This window comes from Narcine bancroftii, chromosome 1 (assembly GCF_036971445.1).
Source record: "Narcine bancroftii isolate sNarBan1 chromosome 1, sNarBan1.hap1, whole genome shotgun sequence".
Classification (NCBI taxonomy): Eukaryota; Metazoa; Chordata; class Chondrichthyes; order Torpediniformes; family Narcinidae; genus Narcine; species Narcine bancroftii.
The window spans coordinates 24,492,919-24,510,144 of record NC_091469.1 but is presented as its reverse complement, the minus strand read 5'-3'; the positions used below and the strand labels follow the sequence as shown (position 1 = coordinate 24,510,144).

General features: G+C 41.8%; 1 protein-coding gene across 1 annotated transcript in view; it reads left to right on the top strand.

Moving 5' to 3' along the window:
* The window catches only part of trpm3 (transient receptor potential cation channel, subfamily M, member 3), a 164,692-nt gene extending 148,779 nt beyond the window's left edge, over positions 1-15,913 (top strand). Inside the window, exons 22-26 of the mRNA XM_069916634.1 lie at positions 2,841-3,015; positions 5,895-6,036; positions 9,416-9,615; positions 12,373-12,505; positions 13,776-15,913. Coding sequence (XP_069772735.1) covers positions 2,841-3,015; positions 5,895-6,036; positions 9,416-9,615; positions 12,373-12,505; positions 13,776-15,144 — 2,019 coding nt within the window. The 3' untranslated portion in view covers positions 15,145-15,913. The remainder of the gene's footprint in view (positions 1-2,840; positions 3,016-5,894; positions 6,037-9,415; positions 9,616-12,372; positions 12,506-13,775) is intronic.
* The last annotated feature ends 1,313 nt before the right edge of the window (positions 15,914-17,226 follow it).

The following is a 17,226-nucleotide window of genomic DNA, read 5'->3' as shown; positions in this document are numbered from 1 at the left end:
TCTTCACTGTTCTGTGTATTGGTGCTGTTAATACGATACACCTTCTTGACTAGCCTTATGTTTTCTCATGCTTTATCACTAAGCAGTAATTCCTGTCCATCTGGGACTGCTGTGAACATGAGGTGGTGCTCTTTAACTTTCACCTTTAGTTGACATAGATCTTTCGTGTCCATGCTCTGTCCATTGTATGCCTTAAGCTGAACAGAATTTGAATGGATGTTTGACTTTTACTTCATAGTCCTGATGTCGCACTCACAGATCAAATTGGCCTTTGCCCCTCTGTACAGCTTGAAAGGAATATCTGCTCCATTTCCATGCAATGACAGTCCACTTGTCCTGCTCTTGTTCTGTTCATGCTTGGCTGTTCAGTGCCTGTAGGTTTGAAATCTTCCTGCACTACCATGCCCATGAAGAAAGCATCACTGAGGGCAGTTTCTTCTATAGTGTGCACACTTTTACTTCTGTTTTGTTTCCCTTTGGAAAGGCATTGCATAGTGATTCTGCCCTTTGCACTTACTACATATTTTTTTCCATAGACTGGGCACTGTTTTGGTGCATATTGAGTACTACATCATTTACAATTAAATGCCTCTCCATTTTTTTGTTCTTTCCTATGTCTCATTTTCTGTTTATGTGTGCGTCCAGACACTGTGGCTAGGCTGTCTTCATTTTCATCGGCTTTTGCACTCTCACCAAACTTTTTGCGTGTTGCAGAGCTAATTCACTGGCGTGGCACATCTTCACAACTCCATCTAAGGTAAGCTCTGTCTCTTATAGCAACCTCTCTCTCACTTTTTTTAATCAATAATTCCGAACACAATTTGATCATGGATCATTGAATCTTGCAGCGATCCAAAATTGCATGTTCTTGCTTTTAGTTTCAAGTCCACTAAGAAAGTATCGAAGCTCTCTGCCTGCAGTTGCGTGCACGTATGAAACACATACCTCTCGAACGTTTCATTTTTCTTTGGTAAGCAGCATTCATCAAACTTTTCGATAACCTTGTCGAATTTGCCCTGGTCACCTGCCTCAGCAAAAACAAATTGTTGAAAACCTCATGTGCTTGAAGTCCCAGCACGGTAAGTAGCAATGCAATTTTCTGTGCATCTGGTTTGCTGTCGAGTCCAATGGCTTGCAGATACAGCGTGAGTCGTTGATTGAACAATTACCACTCATGGTCGACGTTCCCAATCCAATTCACAGCATCAGGAGTCTTCATACTCTCCATGTTTCCTGCTGATGCTAACAGATACACACTCCTGGTACCATGTGATGTTTCTTTTAAGTAATAAAGAAACTTGGGTTCTTTTATATAAACAATATTTTATTAACAACTCATGACCTCATGGTGCAGTCAGTTTTTTGTATCTAACCCAAGGTGCAGCATTCATCTCCAACTCCCTCTAGTGGTCAGGAGTATGCACAACATTTTGAAAACCTCTGATCTTACATTGCTTATAAGTAGATGAATCAAAGCATTGCAATATTATGTTACTCAGTGGACAAGTTTGAATAATCATGTTTCTCATAGGATAGATGAATACAGGATTAAATGTGAAAATGATAATGGAAGTAAAACGGTTAAATTACAAGCACGAGTTAAAAAAGCTAGGCTTGTATTGCCTTTCACTGAGCACCTTTACTCTGCCCACTGCAATAACAGTGACCTTCAAATTACTGTGTTTAAGTTGGATAAAGATTTGATGAAGTAGGTAAGAACCTAGCCAACTTAAAGAAAGAACCAGGCGATCAGAAATACTTCCTTACAAAAACAGGAATTAGAAATCTGAAATTCTTACCCCCAAGAAGTTACTGGGAATGGGTATCCATGAAAAATTCACAATTAAGATCAATAAATCTGAGTTAAAAGAATCAATGGAAATGGAGCAGCATAAGGTAAATGGTACAGCATTCAACCACAAGGTTGGAAAGAATTGATGGCCTATTTCTGTTGCAGAAAGTATTTTCACAAACGTATTTTATTTTAAAATATTTTCGTGCTGTATTTACATTAACTTTGCATTATTGTAAATTCAATGATTGAATCCCATTTATTTTTTATAGGGTACAATGGAGTTAAAAGAATTAATGTATGGGAAATAGCCAGGATTTTACTTTGCCTCAATGATTCCACAAAACCTTGCCAACGAGGATGCATCTCAAAGCCCAACAACATTGTCATACATATAAAAAGGTTTTGGAAATCCTGGACATGTTTCTGGGAATCCCATTCCATAAAATTATCTTTGGTCTGATGTTCAAAGGAGGGACCAAGCTATTCAAGATGCACCTCCTTTAATGCTTCCAATTACTTTTTTACATCCTTTGTAATGTGCTCTCTCCTTTCTCCTTCCATTCAATTCCATGCTTCCTGCCCTCTTGTTCTATTAGGTTCTCCTTTAAGGGAATCATCATCGGAAACCTCATAGTCATATGGGCAAGTGCAGAATATAATTTCTTGGGCAGTAGGTTACCTGTGGTAGGATAGAGTGCTGGGGAAAAATGTACCTTAAATTGGCTCCCACCAGAAAATTATTCTGCATTATACCAGAACTAAAAGGCTTAAAAATTAGGCTGGGTTGGATGATTAAGGTGTGATTGAGATTGATAAAGCAGACAGAGAGGAACGGTTTCCTCGGATGGGGGAATTGAGAACAAGGGGGCATAATTCTAAATTTGAGGGAGATGTCAGGAACCACATTCTTGCAAAGGGGAGTAGAAAAATGATCAAGGAACCAAGGGGTGTGTATGAGTGAAGATATAGATCACACAATTTAATGAGTGCCTCCTCTCTACCTTAGTCACTAATCCTGGATCTCTTCTCACACTGATCTGTGTAGATGATCGACATGATGTACTTTGTGATCATCATGCTTGTTATTTTAATGAGTTTTGGTGTGGCACGTCAAGCAATTCTTCACCCCAATGAAGATCCATCCTGGAGGTTAGCAAGAAACATTTTCTACATGCCATATTGGATGATCTACGGAGAAGTGTTTGCTGACCAAATTGACCGTGAGTGAGGCGTGGGTTACTGTCCATATGTTGTGCCACTGTTTCTTCTAACAATTAAAAATCACTTCATTGTCTGTAAAGTCATAATATCAGTGTTCGATAGTACTGAACAGGCTCTTCAACCCAACTTGCCCATGCCAACCAAGTTGGCATTCTGGGCTAGTCCAATTTGCCCACATTTAATCCACATCCTTCTAAACCTTTCCTATCCATATATTTGCCCAAATGTTTTTGAACCATAGAACACTACAGACAGAAACAAGCCATTCAGCCCTTCTAGACTGTACTGAAATATTATTCTGCCTAGTCCAACTGATCTGCACATGGACCACATACCTTTATACTCCTGCAATCCATGTATCTGTTTAAATATTCCTTAAATGTCAAAATGCTGGCAGAATCGTTCCAAACTCCCACCACTCTCTTCATGAAGATGTTCCCTCCCCAAAAATCCCTTTAAACTTTTTCCCTTTCACCCTTAACCCATGTCCTCTGATTTTTTTTTTAAATCTCTCCTAACCTCAATGGAAAAAGCCTGCTTGCATTTACTCTACCCATCATAAATTTGTGTACCTCTGATCATTTTTCTACACTCTAGGGATTAAAGTCCTAACCTGTTTAATCTTTCCCTCTAACTCGGTTCTTCAAATCTTGGAACATCGTTGTAAATCTCCTCTGCACTCTTTCAACCTTATTGATATCCTTCCTATAGTTAGGTGACCAAAATTTACAAAATACTCCAAATTTGTCCTCACCAATGTCTTGGATAACTTCACCATAACATTCCAACCCCTATATCCAGTATTTTGATTTATGAAGGCCACTATGCCAAAAGCTCTCTTTATGGCCCTATCTGCTGACTGGGATGCCACTTTCAGGGAACTGTATACCATATTCCCAGATTCCTCTGTTCTACCACAATCCTTGGTGCCCAATCGCTTACCTTGGTACCTTGATTTGTCCTTCCAAAGTGCAACACCTTACATGTGTCTACATTAAATTCTAACTGCCATTTTGCAGCCCATTTTTGAGCTGGCCCAGATCTCCTTGCAAGCTTTGAAAACCTTCCTCACTGTTCACAACACCTCCACCCTTTGTGTCATCTGCAAACTTGCTAATCCAATTAACCACATAATCATTGATATAGCTGGCAAGCAACAATAGACCCAGCACTGATCCTTCAGGTACACCACTGGTTACAGGCCTCCAGTCAGAGAGGCAATTATCCACTACCACTCTCTGGCTTCTCCCATGAAGCCAATGTCTCATCCAATTTACTATCTCACCATGAACACTCAATGTCTGAACCTTCCTGACTAATCTCCAATGTGGGACCTAGTCAAAGGACTTATTAAAGTCCATGGCCTTTCCTTCATCAACTTTCCTGGTAACCTCCTTGAAAAACTACAAGATTGGTTAAACATGACTCAGCATGCACAAAGGTTGAGTATCCCTGATAAGTTCTTGTCTATCCAAATACTTCTATAGCCGATCTCTTAGAACATCTTTCAAAAAATTACCCATTACTGATGTCAGACTCATTGGCCTATAATTGCCCAAATTATTTTTAAAACCTTTTTTTAAAACAGTGCACGGGTTTCAAGAATGAATATAGGCTCAAGAAGCCTCCTGGCTTTACAACTTCTTATATTCTAAACACAATAAATGTTTATAAGTGAAACCTATTTATTTTACCGCAGCTCTTGTTAAAGCAATATTCCAGATCCTGTTTGGTATAGCTAAACAATGCTAAATTGGAAATACTACTTCAGATGGCTCTTTAAAAAAAGTAACCTCCCTTAAAATTTGTGAATCTTTGTGCCTTAGAGAAAAAAAAATTAATTGAAGAACTAATATTATGTATGTGAAGTTTGCAGCAATAAGAGACCATTTTAGGACATAGGTTTGAGATGATGAGATGAGGCTAAACAAAGACCTGTCTATGGAGTGGTGGAAACAGATTCAATCATAACTTTCAAAGATTGATTCAATATATATTAACCATATAACAATTTACTGTACGGAAACAGGCCATATCGGCCCTTCTAGTCCACACCGATTTACGTGAAACTCCACTAGTTCCACCTACCCGCTCCCTTGCCCATAACTCTGCAGCCCTCTCACATCCATGTACTCATCTAACCTCCTCTTAAATGACAGAATTGACCCTGCCGCAACTACCTCTTGTGGAAGATCATTCCACTCAGCTACCACTCTCTGAGTGAAGAAGGATCCTCTTATACTATATATCCCGCTAACCCTTAACATGACCCTTTGTTCCAATCTCCCCTACCCTCGGGGAAAGAGTCTATTCGCATCTACTCTATCTATTCCCTTCATAATTTTAAATACCTTTATCAAACCCCCTCTAAACCTTCAGCACTCCAATGAATAAAGTCCCAGTCTAATCAAAATTGGGAGGAAAATCCATCAGAGCTGTGGGGCAAGAGCAGGGGAAGTGGGACTAACCAGATAGCTCTTTCAAAGAATCAGCGCAGGAACCTGGGCCAAATTACACCTCCCAAACCACAACACGGAATAAAATCAAATGTCGACAGTGATGAAGTTCAACATTAAAGCAGTTTATGACCCTGTGACTCTTAAAGAAATTACATTTACTATAAGAACTTAATTGCATATTTTAAATATCAATTGTAACTAGAAATTTAAACAAATTATCATTAACTGAATGTTAACACCCAATCTCTCTCAGAATTACTTCCCTGCAATTCTCTGCATGCCCCAGCTGTGTACAAAATGGGACTTTCTACCTATGCCCCAATCAACACTGCCCTCAACTGAGGTCACTTTCTGTATTGAAATGTGAAGCACAAAGATGATCTTAATTTTGTCAATGTATCCCTTTCTTTTCATTTTAGCTCCATGTGGGGCTGGATTGTCGGAGGATGGTAGACCCCTACCTCGTTGCATAACCGGAGCATGGATCATACCTGCTATAATGGCCTGTTACCTCTTAGTTGCAAATATTCTGCTAGTGAACCTCCTCATAGCTGTGTTCAAGTAAGTATTCTACCATATGAGGCCTATAAAATGGTAAAGCAAAAAAATTAGATTAGACATTGAAAAGAACAATTACTTACATATACCACCTCAGTTCTACTTCATTGTTAATTAATTTGCCAACTTTCCATTCTTTTGTTTCATTTTCATATTAGCAAGTGCTAAATGTTAGGCTTGAGGTGCATAGTAACAATTTGGAGATGCTCACGATGGGAAACTCAGCAGAGTGGGGAGATGAATCCTACCTCCCACCTCCCACCAACATACAGGCTGCATGATCCAAGAGGAGCCAGTGTAAGCCAGTTGAAGTCACATACTGTAAGAAAGATGGATTTGCGTTTACAAGAAAGTCACAGCATTTGAATCAAAGGCTTGCAGCCAGAAAAATGTGGTCAACCTTACATTTGCTGAGTTTTTTTCCTACAGTATGTTCTGGGAATGATATTACCCAGTTAATTCAGTGATAGGGAGAGAAACAAATACAGTAAAATCCCCATTATCCAGCACTTAATCAACTGGAAATTCAAACAACTGGCCAAAAAAAGGGGAAATAAATTGATTTAAAAATAAATAAGATATAGTTTTAAATAAAAGTTTAAAATTGTAAAAGTAATGGTTCTCCGAAGCAAGCATTCAGCCAGCGGAGCACCTAGTCATGCCCTGCAGCAGCTGTTTAAATAAAGTTGTGTTTGAATAAAATGGCAGTATCCAAGATGAAGAGCCGGCTGATGCAGCTCGCTGCTGGGTCAATTCTGCCAAGGTTTCTCCCCATCTCTGCCTAGTAAGAGTCTTTATTTTTATTAATATTAAGTATATTAGTAAGGTTTTATCTGTAAACTTGGGGGAGGGGGTTAATTATGAAGACAGCATGTTACAGGCGCCTGCAACTGAGGTTCGAATTTAAATTTTGTAAGTTATGGTGTACTCAGCTGATTAAAGTAAACTTTACATAATTAAAGACAACAATACTTATTAAAAAAAAAACACCTTACATTTTGCAATGTCTTTTGTCTTTTAAATGGTATATTAGTTAGGCATTAGAAGAGTGAGTTTCAGTCAACCGGAAAATTTGCATGTCCAACATCCGCAATCACTGTAGCCAGATAATGGGGATTTTACTGTATTAGGTTGGATACTGTGTGGAGCTGCTCAGCTTCTCTGAAATCTTTTGTCTCCTTCAGGGAGAAGTCAGGGGCTAAATTCCACATCTTAAAAAAATACACCTCTGGCAGTGTTGCACTCCCGTGGAATAACATCTGAGGTTTCTGGCCTCCAAGTCTTTGGAATGTGGAAAACGTAGTTGACCGCAGTTGAAAGAAGTTGGGGGGGGGGGGTGGGAAACGGACTTGTGAGACTGCTGTTGTCTAAATTTATCAAATAAGACTTAGTGAGTTCTGAACCTTCAGATTCAGACGAGAGACCTTAGTTCTGTGTGTCTGCATATAGTTCTTATATGGTGTCGAATTCCTTGAAGTTAACTTCCATAGACTTAAATGCTTAGTGCATGGAGCCCATATTTGGCCTTTTTGTTGAAGAGTTCTGGGAGGTTGAGAGTGAACCAGGTTTTTGTGGAGAGGTTTATTGGTCACAAAGAATCTATGCTCTTAAACAGAGGCATCAAAATGTTGAAAAGTCAAAGGGGTAGAAATTCACCCTCATTCATCAGAAACATATCAAAACATGCACCACTACTAAAACTCTATTAAACTAAATTTCAGGAGTCCAGTCCAGAGCACACACGCTGCTGCGGAGTGAATTTAATGCTGGCTGTCAATCTCTGACAATTGAATGAAGAGCAAGTGCCAATAACATCAGCTCAACTGCAATCAAAGACAACACACACACACACACACACACACACACACACACACACACACACACACACACACACACACACACACACACACACACACAACAGAAATCAGGTCATGTGGCTGAAATATATAGCAAGCAAAATAAACAAATCATAGTGTCTGGTGAAGGAAGGATACAACTTGCCCTTTATATCTAAGCCGGCTCAGGTCACCACTTTCTTTTGCCAGTCACCTCAAATCCATGCCATTTGGTAACCATGGCTCTGGCAGCAGTTTCTCTCATGTACTCAAATGAATTCTCTCATGCTCCATTCCTGTACTTTCGCTCAAAACAGAGTAAAGTTGGTAATTTTATTTATCCAGATTCATATAATTTTAAACTCTCTTGTAGTTTGGACTTGCACTCAGTAAATAGCAGTTATAGTCAGCACAGGAGTGAGACCAATAGGATGAATTTGAGTTCCAATCCCAAGGGTGAAAGCAATGTGCCCAGATATTTTTCCCTCTATGACAGTGGTTCTCAACCTTTTTCTTTCCATTCACCTTCCACCTTGAGCAATCCCTATGCCAAAGATGCTCTGTGATTAGTAAGGGATTGCTTTAGGTGGTAGGTGAGTGGGAAGGGAAGGTTGAGAATCACTGCTCGAGACCCAATTGTTACTGAAATATTTTGCTTGAGAAAAATTGTCATTGGCCCATTTCCTTTGAGTTATGAAACCGTGCACATAACGAGTCAATTAGGTACGATTAAAACAGTGGCTTTCAAACTTTTTCTTTCTTTCCACCCACATACCACCTTAAGCAACCCCTTACTAATCACAGAGCATCTTTGCCATCGGGATTGCTCAAGGTGGAATGTGAGCGGAAAGAAAAAGGTTGAGAATCATTGCTCTATGATTTAACCCACCTTTGTACTCCATTGATTAAGGAGAGATCTAATGGATGTGATAATAGGGTGGATAAAAAAACTAATTTCTCTAGATGTCATCAAGACAACTTAACCTTACAAATGAATGACAGGAATAATTTATTTTCAGAAAGGATGGTGAACATCTGAAATCATTTTCAGTGGCTTCTATATGTCTCTTATTATCAGAGAAGCATTAACAGTGTAAAGACCTTCAGGCAACGAGAACTGACAGGTCAGGCCATCAGTGTGGACTCAAAGATCTTACCACCTGTAGCCCATCATCACATTGCCCACTGCCCCCAGCTGTGATAAGAACAGTGGGCGGGGGCCAGACCACCACACAAATGCAGCATAGAGCAGCTGCTGAAGCCAATGCGGACAGTGGCCGCAAGATCTGGCTGAATAAGTAGATATAAAGCTAACAAAGTTTGACTTTTAGACTACTGACTTTTCCAGGAATATGCAGATGAAGATAATAATCACTGAACACCAGAGAGAATATATGTTCTAATTCTCCTATTTATCTCCCCTCAAGTTCCTTGAATTATCTTACCCATTTTATGCATTTTTAAAATGTATAAATATACAATAAAATTAACTAGGTTTCCTTGGTGAGATGAACATAGAGGCATTGTTTCATGTCTTTCTTTGACAGCAACACATTTTTTGAAGTCAAGTCGATATCAAACCAGGTTTGGAAGTTTCAGAGGTACCAGGTGATCATGGCTTTCCATGAGAGGCCTGTCCTGCCTCCACCGCTAATCACTTTCAGTCACATGACCATGGTCTGCCAACACATTTGCTGTCGCTGGCGCAAGCAAGAACGTGAGCAGGAGGACAAAGATTATGGACTCAGTAAGTAATTTGTTCAGTGGGTATAAAAGGTTAGTTTTATTGTCATGTAATAATACAAAAAAAATACATTATATACCTCAACTTTTGCCTGATGGAAAGGCAAAGGGAGCATCATTCTTAACCAATCACGCTCAGTAAACAGCCATTCAGACACACAGGAACAAGGATATTATTCAATTATAGTTCTGAGCAGGTACAGGGTATAATTAACAGTTAGTTATATTAATTGAGTAAATGCTGGAAACACTTAGGTCATGCAGCATCTGTGAAAAGAGAGTTAATGTTCCAGGTCAAAACCCCTTCATCAAATCATCAACTGGAAATATTAACTGTTTCCCTTCTTGTTGGTGCTACTTGACCTGCTGAGTTTTACCAGCATTTAGAGCACATATGTCAAACTCTGGCCCGCGGGCCAATATAATTATATTTGGCCCGCAAGATCATTTCAAAAATGTATTAGAGGTGGCCCGCTGGCCGCCGCACCAGTATAGCGCATGCACAGCTAATACTATAAATCCCAAAATGCATTGGCATCAGCCCGCTAATCGCCCCCACCTCCTCTGTTTACGTTGCAGGGTCTCACCGTGGACTCTGGTTTTGGGGCCTGGCCGGTGACAGGGGAAGCCAAGGCCGCTTCCCAGAACCCGGAACCGGAGGCCTCGGGCCTGACCTTGCCAGGACCGTAGCCCACTCCCCCTCCCTGCCGCAGGCCGACCCGCGACTCATGGTGACGGGGCCGCTGATCCGCCAAGATGCCGCCCTGCAGCGAGAGCCGATGCCCCCGCATTGTCGTTGTCCAACCCGATCGCCCGCAAACCCCGCCCTCCCGCACACAGGCCTGAGTAAGGATTATGAACTTTAATCTCAGGATAAAACGATCTTCCAATAGTTTCATGTCACAGTGATAAATATATTCCTGGTTAAAAATGGTCCTGAACCTGGATACAAGCTCATTAGGCATAAAACTTGAAAAGTGTGTAAATCAAAGGATATCTGTACAAATGGAAAAAGGGCATGGCAAATAACCCTGCCAAATAATTCATGCCCACAATCAGTCACCCATTTGATTGTTTCAGGAATCATGTTATTCTCCCACATTCTCAATAGCCCTCAAATTTTACTATTCGACGGCACACTAGCAACATTTGACAAATCCTCTATAGAGAAATATTATTTATTGAATATTTTATTTCTCATTTGTTAATGCTTCTGGAAAGAGTTTATCCAAAACTATTATTAAACATTTATTTTAATAAGAAAAAGTTTAACATTACATATGTTGAAAGAAGAGAAAACATGCAGATGTTGTTGAAAATTTTCAATAAATATTTAGTTCGGCCCTAGACTTAGTCCAAGTTTTTAATTTTGGCCCTCCGTGAATTTGAGTTTGACACCCCTGATTTAGAGTCTATTGATGTTCAGATATATGCATCCAGTGCAGCAAGGTTTAAATTTTAAATTTAAATTTAGACAGTAATAGGCCATTTAGGCCCACAAGTCTGTGCCACCCAATTTACACCCCATTAACCTACACCCCCAGTACATTTTGAATGGTGGGAGGAAACCGGAGCCCCCAGAAAAAACCCATGCAGACACGGGGAGAACGTACAAAGTCCTTACAGACAGTGCAGGATTCGAACCCTAGTCCAGTCACTGGCGCTGTAAAGGCATTGCTCTAACCGCTACGCCAACCGTGCCACTTGAGATAGGGGATGTGGATTCACACACTCTAGCTCTTACTTCTATCGGATCTATGGGGTGTACCATTTGAAACCCTGAGAGTATAAGAAGGAACAGCATTTCTTCTTTTCTTCAGTTCTTCCCCATGAACCTGCTCCACCATTCAATAAAGTCACAGTTGTTCTGAATCAGACTCAGTTCAATTTTCCCATCTGCTCCTCAATTCCTTTAACTCTTGGCAGACCAAAAATCTCAGCCTTGAATAGATTCAATGATCTACCCTCTGCAGCAGTCTGGGGCAGAGAATTCCAAAGGTGCAACTCTCCCAGAAGAAATGCCTCCTCATCTCACTGTTAAATGGGCAATCCCTTATTCTGACCCTGTTCCCCAGACCTACAATCTTCTCTACCATCAAAACCTCTTTGGGATATTTCAATGAGATCACTTCTCATTCTAATTCGATTGGGCACAATCCGACCTTTCCTCATGGGACAACTCTTTCAGCCCATAAGTTATCCGAGTGAACGTCCCATGAACTCTCACCTTCTCTATTTACATGCACACAGTAGTAGGCGATTCAGTTGACTTTGCCATAAAATATCTGATTTAAACCTCAATTCTGCATTTCACCCTAACTCGTGTAACCTTTCACCCACAATTCTGCATTCCTACCTATCTCCTGCAACCCTTTACCCCTATGCTTTTAATAATTGAACCAATTTTAATTATATTCAGATTCTGCTTCCACACCATAACATTGGAACGGAGTTCCAAAACCTCTCATAAGAAATTAACCATCCCCATCTTAAAAATAGACACCCCCCTTATTTTTAAACAGTAATCACCATTTCTACGTCTTCCTACAAGAGAAGGCATCTTTCCAGAACCACATTCTTCAGCATCTTGTACGTTTCAATCAAGAATTCCTCATTCGTCGAAACTTTAGAGGAGTCACATACCTGCTTCCGTTCGATGATTGCTGGTATTTTAAATTAAGAAAACAAGGCTTGGATAAACAAATGTACATTTTCAATAAAATCTTTTGTTTTATTCTTATTCTCCTTTATTTCTGATTAGAACTCTGCATAACTGAAGATGAACTAAAGAAACTGCATGACTTTGAGGAACAGTGCATAGAAGAGTATTTTCGAGAAAAGGACGACATGTTCAACTCTTCAAATGATGAAAGAATAAGAGTCACTGCTGAGCGGTAGGTTGTCATCATTTAAAACATGTTTTCTGTTCATATTGGAGGCAGTCTCAGAGTTGAGAGTAGAGTCTATCCAATCATGCTTGCCTAGTTTGCTTATGTGGAAAGCATTATAATTGCTTTTGTGCTAATGGTGTTTGCCTTGTCATTTTCTTGGAGACACTCGAGAAAATTAGCCACCATGTCACACACAACAGTCACGGAATTTGTGTTGAGTGAGTAGAATGAAAGCCGATATTCTTTTACCCAGTTGAACAATCAAAATGTCAATCCTTATCAGAAACTTTGACTGTCAGCCCATTTTAGCCATGTTGATTCTGAGAAGGAACTATCACATTATTCTCAACATTTTCTTTCTTTCTTCCATTCTGCCTTTGACTATTTTTTTCCCCAATTATTTAACCAATTTCTCTTTTGGAAGCTCCAGTTGAATCTGTGGAAGCGTATTCTCACAACAACTTGCTGTGTAAAAAATATTCTTCCCCAGAGGAGATTCATAAGGGTCTTGGCAAAATGCAAAAATTTGATTATGACGAGAGACTCTGTATTTGAGGTTGCTTTCTCTGTTACAGAGAACACAGAAAAATTGACTGAAGTGTATAAAATTACAAAGGCCGAGAGTGGGTAAAGAGAAAAGGCTACCATTTCTTTCAGTAGTAGGGTTAGTAAATAAGGGAAACAGATACAAATTGATTAATTACAAAGTGGATAGGGACAAATTACCCCTCAAAAAGATTGGTTCAGAAAATATCATCTCAAGCAGTGGTGGAGGTAGAGACCCTCGCCGACTGAAACACTTGGATGACCCATAACCTATAACACTTTAGAACCACAGATGGGAAGTGGGATTAAGCTAATCAGTTCCCTATTTGGCCAAAATGAACACCATCTACCTGAACAGTGATTTTCCATCTGGTTTATTTACAAAGAATCTTAAATCTATAATGTCAACCCTTCTGTCAATGAAAACTATATTTGGTCTTCCAAATCCTTGCTTAAAAGTGAAGATCTCTGCCAAATTTCACCTCCCATTCTTTGCCAAATTACCTTTGGTGACCTCTGGTGATCTTAGAGGATTTTACTGTGATGAAAGGTGGTTGATTTGACATGATCTTGGTTGAAACAAATTTCACCTCCTATTCTTAGCCAAATTAACTTGATTGCCATCTGATTCCTAAGGTTGATACCCACATCACTGTAAAGAAGGGTGGTTTATTTGATGCACCCATGTTGGGTCTGGCATTCACTGGACTTCTGTGATTCTGTACAGGGTGGACAACATGTCAATGCGGCTGGAGGAGGTGAACGAGCGGGAGCACTTCATGAAGGCCTCCCTGCAGACAATGGACATCAGGTTGGGGCAGCTGGAGGAGCTGGCAGCGCGCATGGCTTCGGCCTTGGAGAGGTTGGCTGGCCTGGAGAAAGCCGAGGGTAACAAGGTACCATCCAGGACTTCCTCGGACTGCACCGATGCCGCCTGCATTCTGCGCCAGAGCAGCTTCAACAGTCAGGAGGGCCACTGCGGCTACCGGCTGCCCGAGTGTGGCGAGCAGGCAGCCGAGGAGTCGGTGTCTCCCACCTCGCCCATCATCACACCCAGGATGAGGAGCCATTCCTTCTACCTGGTGAGCCCGAAGCAACGGGCAGGGGTGGACAGGACTGACTTCCCCTTCAAGGAGAGGTCCCTGAGCCTGCAGAGGGCCACCAGCTCGCAGATGGTGGCAGTGGCGCCCAAAGAGTCCAGGCCACACCCTGAGCCGGAACCGGCTGACAGCAAGAAGCTTTCATCCTGCATTGACATCTACGTGCCGGCCGAGGGTTCCCTGAGGGTCCCAGCCGCTCTCCACCCACCTGACGTGGTGGCCGCCTTGTTGCGGGGCCAAGCAGCTCCGGCGGCCAGCTGGGCTGAGGAGGCTGGGCCTCCTGATGAGCTGTTCCCGAGCGACGGGCAGCCGGAGGGTTGGCCCCCAGCTGAGTGGGGGGGAGGTGAGGTATGCTCAGCCCAGCATCTAGAGCGCTCCAAGAGCAGCCGTTATCTATGTAGCCCGGCGGCCTGTGCCGAGGCCTCCGGCGTCATGGTGAAGTCCCACAGCTTTGCCTTGCCATCAAGGGGTTACTATGGCTGCCCGGGCGTGGCGGTGAAGACAGCAGAGTACACCAGCATCACTGACTCCATCGACACCCGCTGCGTCTCCACCGCACCCCTTCACGCTGAGCATTCACCCTTGTCCAGCGGCTCTCATGGCGACCACTCCAGCGGCCTGGACGATGGTGCCACCAGTCACCCAGAGCGAGAGGCCGAGCTCAGCCACCCCAGCTCAGACAATGAGGAGGAGGTCGACAGCTCAGCCCGCACGGCTCCCAGAGGAGGAGGAGGAGCCCCGTCCGTTCTCTGCAGGCTGGAGCGGGCCAACAGTTGCACAGCGGCTGAGCCCAGCAGCCCAGGCCCTCATGCCAGGAAGAGCTGCTCTATCAGTGAGCGGCTAGACAGGCCACGCAACTCGGCCACCTCTCGCTGCCCGTTTCAGCGTAGCAGCTCATCCCGGCCGGACGTCAAGTGTGAAGGTTTCTCGCTGAAAGCTCTGAGCAGAGCCACAGCCTTCCAGAGCTTTGACAGCAGCAAGCAAAGCTTCACATAATGTGCCCCCCTTGTGTATGTGGTTTATGGGTTGCCCAGACCCAATGCCTCTCCACCATCGCATTGCCCATCTTGCCACTGTCTAAATGAGTATCTCTGCCTCAATGCCCTTGTTGGGCTGATGTTGGAAGGGCTGGGCCATCTCCTGGCATGAATAGGGTAGTCAGTCCAACACTGTCCTGGCAACACCTTCCTTGAACTGTTAGTGAAGGTTGCTTGAAAATCCTCTGGACAGTAAGGAGAACCTGCCAGGGGAGAAAAGGAGGGCATTTGTAAATCTGAAATAAAAGCAGCAAATCTTGGAAATACTCAGTCGGCAAGGCAGTATATGCGAGGAAACAAACTTAAGATGCTGTTTCAGGCCGATCACTTTTCATTGGAATTCTGATGAAGATTCATCCACTTGAAACATCATCTCCGTTTCTCTCTCCAAGGACTCTGCTGTACCAGCTGAGTATTTCCTGCATTTTTGGATTTTATTCAAAGAGAACCAACCATTCACACTTCAGCCAAATAAAGCAAGCTTATTCCCTCCTCGTCATGATGGTCAAGCAGAACCCTCTATATGTGCATTGAAGGTGATGGAGTAAGGAGTCCAATTGTTTTTGGTGGTGGTACTTCTAACTGTTCCTACCTTCTCATTTTAGTTGAATCTCCCCTCAAACTTCTGATTAAAACCACTTCCAACTTTGTTCCTTTCAAGTAAAATGGCATTTGAAAATTCAGTTAATCCAAATGAAAATTTAAAAATTGCAATTAATAGATTGTTTATTAAAGGATAAAGATGCAAGGGGGAATAGATATAACAAAAAAAAACACAACCGATAGAGGAACTCAGTGGGTCAAGCAGCATCTTGGGGATGGGGGAAGCATTCTCAATGTTTCAGGTTGAAACCCTGCATCAGGACTGAGAGTGGAGCAAAGAAGGCCAGTAGAAAGGGGAGATGGGTGGATGGGAGCGGGGTGAAGGATGCTGGATAGGTGGAATCAGATACCTATCAACCATCTACCTGCAACTCCATCTCTTACCCTACCCCACTTGGCTCCATCTGACTGTCATCCTTCACCCCTTTTTTTTAGTCTCTCTTTCACAAGCTGTCACTGTCTCAAGCTTTTGTCTCTCTTTATAATGGCTATCTTCCCTCTCTACTCTCAATCCTGATGCAGAGTCTTGGCCTGAAACATCCACAATTCCTTTTTCCCCACCCACCTCTCCACTCACAGATGCTGCTCGACCGACGGAATCCTCCAGCAGATTATTTTTGCTCCAGATTCCAGCAGCTAGTCTTTTGTGTCTCCAGAGTTAAGATATAGATCAGCTGTCTTGTATTTTAATAGCACAACTAACAGCAGGGTATGGCCTTGCCCTTTTCCAATATTCCACTTCTAAAACTAGTATGGAAAATCTACGTAACCATCTTGGTAAACCACCTCAACCATCTTTAAGTCTGTTTAATTGGCTCATTCTGAACCCCAGCAGAAATCAACGGTGTTGTGATAGTATGGTCATCTGGGAATTCAACACAAGGAACCACTTGTAAAGAAGACATCCTGTCCTCCAAACCCAGACTTCCCTTTAACTTATTTTCTAAAGGAAGATAAAAAAAATATAGTGAACATGATCATCAAACGGTGAGACTAATAGCACAAAGGGAGAAATAATTTTGATAACAAACACTGGTGAATTTTGTCAACTGCTGTTTATTAATATTTGATAGCCTTTCAAGGAAGGATTGTACAGTATTTTTAAAAATAATTTGCAAGTATCTGTGGTTTTGTGGTTCCAAGTTCTATTCAGTGATAATGTAATTGTTGCTAGAAATACATTTGCTAGCTCTAATTCATAAGCATGTATGCTATGGCAATAAGGATGTAAATAATACCATCTATCCTTTGGTTCAAATATGAAATTTACAACTCTAGCAATGCATGCATTTAAAAATCAATGGATGTCACCAAAAGATGGGAGGTATAATAGATATGTATTAAAAATCAAGGGCGATCTGGCACAAGTGCTATCTGTAACAAATCCATATGGCTCGTAGCCATAGCAAATAATTTTGGTCCATTTGGACTTTTAAGT